At 41.6% G+C, this 2,728-nt stretch overlaps 1 protein-coding gene across 1 annotated transcript; it reads right to left on the minus strand.

The window, feature by feature from the left end:
* Window positions 1-460: 460 nt before the first annotated feature.
* Window positions 461-1,831, minus strand: LOC136245378 (protein Wnt-4-like). The gene is made up of 4 exons (XM_066036883.1): window positions 1,725-1,831; window positions 1,385-1,650; window positions 1,061-1,326; window positions 461-1,009 (listed from the first exon to the last, which is right to left on the minus strand). The coding sequence occupies exons 1-4, from the start codon at window positions 1,799-1,801 to the stop codon at window positions 602-604; spliced, it is 1,017 nt and encodes a 338-aa protein (XP_065892955.1). The 5' UTR covers window positions 1,802-1,831; the 3' UTR covers window positions 461-601.
* Between the last annotated feature and the right edge of the window lie 897 nt (window positions 1,832-2,728).

Genomic DNA, 2,728 nt, shown 5'->3' on the forward strand with positions numbered 1-2,728 from the left:
CTGTGTGAACTACTGTGCACAAATAGACTCCTAAACCCACAAATGGTGAAATGCATGTTGCGAGATGGCAATGCATACTGACAAGATGAGACCACTCCTTCAAGTGTAAACTGGACGGCTGCAGGATCGAGGCTGCCTAGACCCAGTCATGGATTTTTCTCCTTTCTCCAACTTTTCAAACACACTTAATATAACACCTTTAAACAGGCTGTAGGACCTGGTGTCCTACGGCAGACCTTCAGTACTTTTACTGTATATCCTTAAATAAATAAATAAAAATACTGGTATCACGACAAGGATGTGACAGTGTTATCTGCAAATCAATTAGCCTTATTGATAATCGCCAAGTAACCACTGCATTGTGCATTTACTTATTACAACATGACTAGTATTGTTGGCCACACAGAGTTAGTATCCTCATAATTTATGCACATCCATAGTTTGAAGGCTTTTCCTACAATTCAAATTTGCGGAGTATATTAATGAATAACTAAATAACAAGGAAACTCATGAAAAACAAGGTACCTATTGATATACAAAATAACTGGCTATATACAAAAGCAAGAAAATTGTCAGTTTCATATGCAGCTACGCATTGTCATCACTTGCAGTATTGCCTGGTGACAGTTTTAGTAGCACATTTGATTTTCTTAATGGACCACTCAAAGTAGCACTGAGAGGTATCAATTTCAGTTGCCATCCTCTGTTCCACTGGACCTCCACAGCACATTTCCCAGCAGCTTGAAGGACCAACTCTGTTTGGCCAACACTGCCTGCCAGATGGGCCATAAATTCCTTCTGTTAAGTTGCGTTTACAAAAATTTGGAGAAGAATTGCAGTACACAAGATTTGAAGAGTCTATCAGCTGGTTCTCCTTAATTTGTTTGGCTGCATCATACTGAGCTAACAGTTTGATTCCAATCTCTTCAATTTCTGGTACTTTTTTGTGGCAAGTCTTGAGAGCACAAATCCCAAAGCAAGAGCATTCAACAGTTGTGCTGCTCACAAGCTACAGCATTTAGATATAGCAACATGAACAATTGAATTGTTCCATTCTCACCTTTCTTCCAACCTCACTATTGTGTGATGCAGCTTGTCCAATGCAGCCATCATTATCCACACACTCAGTAAATTCTTTAGCAATCTTGATGCCATAGTTGCTGTTGTCTCCGCAGTGTGGAATTGATACAATACCAGGACTTGGTGTTGACGGTTCAGACAAATCACAAGCACATGATTCCAACTTGTGCTCCTTGCAATTCCTTGCAACCTCTCGAGCTATCCCTGCACTAATGATAGCATTGAGGAAAGCTGTTTCATGCGTTCCTGTAGAAGACATAGCTGTATGCATCACAGACACTAAACAGTTCATGGTTATACCTACCTCTTATAACAAACTTTCCCAGGTATGGCCCGGAATCAAAGACACTGCAATTCCAGGGCCTGTTCTTGAACAACTTCTGGCACTGATTAAGAGCCCGAAGTATCCCGATGGCGATAGTTGATAGCAGCTTAGTATCTCGCCTACAGATATTTAGCTGGCAGGTATTTAAGGTACCATTGAACAAGGCTGGGTCGGAACAGTTCTGACTGATAGGCGAGGTTATATCCTCCTGATTAAACACATGGTCTCTTTCTTTCACAATTGACCTATACAGGAAGCATACACACAAAGTTACTCAACTTCAGCTGGCACAATAACAGCCATGCACCTCAGTACTTACCACCAGTCCGAGCAATAGCTGGAAGGAAACTGTACTACTAGCAAAGCTAGGAGTAAGATAGTAGTACAACCAGACATTGTAACAAGCTGTGCGCTAACTGATGTTTTGATGCAGCTCTGATCACTTAAATATACACACATTTATGGTATGCGCATGTGCGGTGCATGACGTCACTATAACTTTGTACGATTTCCCGTCCTCTTTCGCCCACACACTCAGCACGCGTACTGACTGAACGCGTGAGCGGAATAGATTTAGCTGCAGTTATTTGATAAAAGTAATGATTAACATTTTTGTTTATGCTTACAAAGCAGTATTTTTATACCGAAGCAGTCTCCCTTTAGAAACAAAACAAAATAAAACAAACTCCATTGAATAGAAAGTTAGAAACACTCAGCTATAGCTATATGCTTTTGCTAATCAAAAATCGTATATAACACTCATAGGCGGTGGAGACGGGAGCTAGGGGGTTATGCTCCTCCCCCAACTTTTATGGCCGGGACATTGTTTCGGTATTGGTAAAATCGGGAGGGGAGCGGGAGATTGCTTGGTAAAATCAGGAACCGGGAATCGGGAGATCACGTGCGACTTCTCCTAAATATCTCACTTGTAATCACGTGCAAACTAAAACTCTCACTTGCTACGAACGGCAGGCGTGATTTTGCAAGTATAGCGTTGCAAGTATAGAGTTGCACGTAGCTATAGTGCGGCCGCGCATGCACAATGGAGGAAGATGTGCTATGTGTTCCTGCAGTAGAAGACGCTGTCAATAACTTGACATCTGCGGAGGCGCATAATTACTTCTCGAAAGCTATCAGTGGAAAGCTACAGATTAGTGTAGATCCTCCTGTTCAGCCAAAAGGCGGCAGCTTGTATATCTACAACCTCGAGCCTGATTCGGACAAATGGGAACAAGAGAAGAAAAAGCTAAGGTTAGGTCTAGATATTAAAGAGTATAGTTGCAATATAGCTAGCTAGCTTGTCTCAGTTTAACAAAACAAGTT

Source organism: Dysidea avara, chromosome 15 (genome assembly GCF_963678975.1).
Source record: "Dysidea avara chromosome 15, odDysAvar1.4, whole genome shotgun sequence".
NCBI classification, from domain to species: domain Eukaryota; kingdom Metazoa; phylum Porifera; class Demospongiae; order Dictyoceratida; family Dysideidae; genus Dysidea; species Dysidea avara.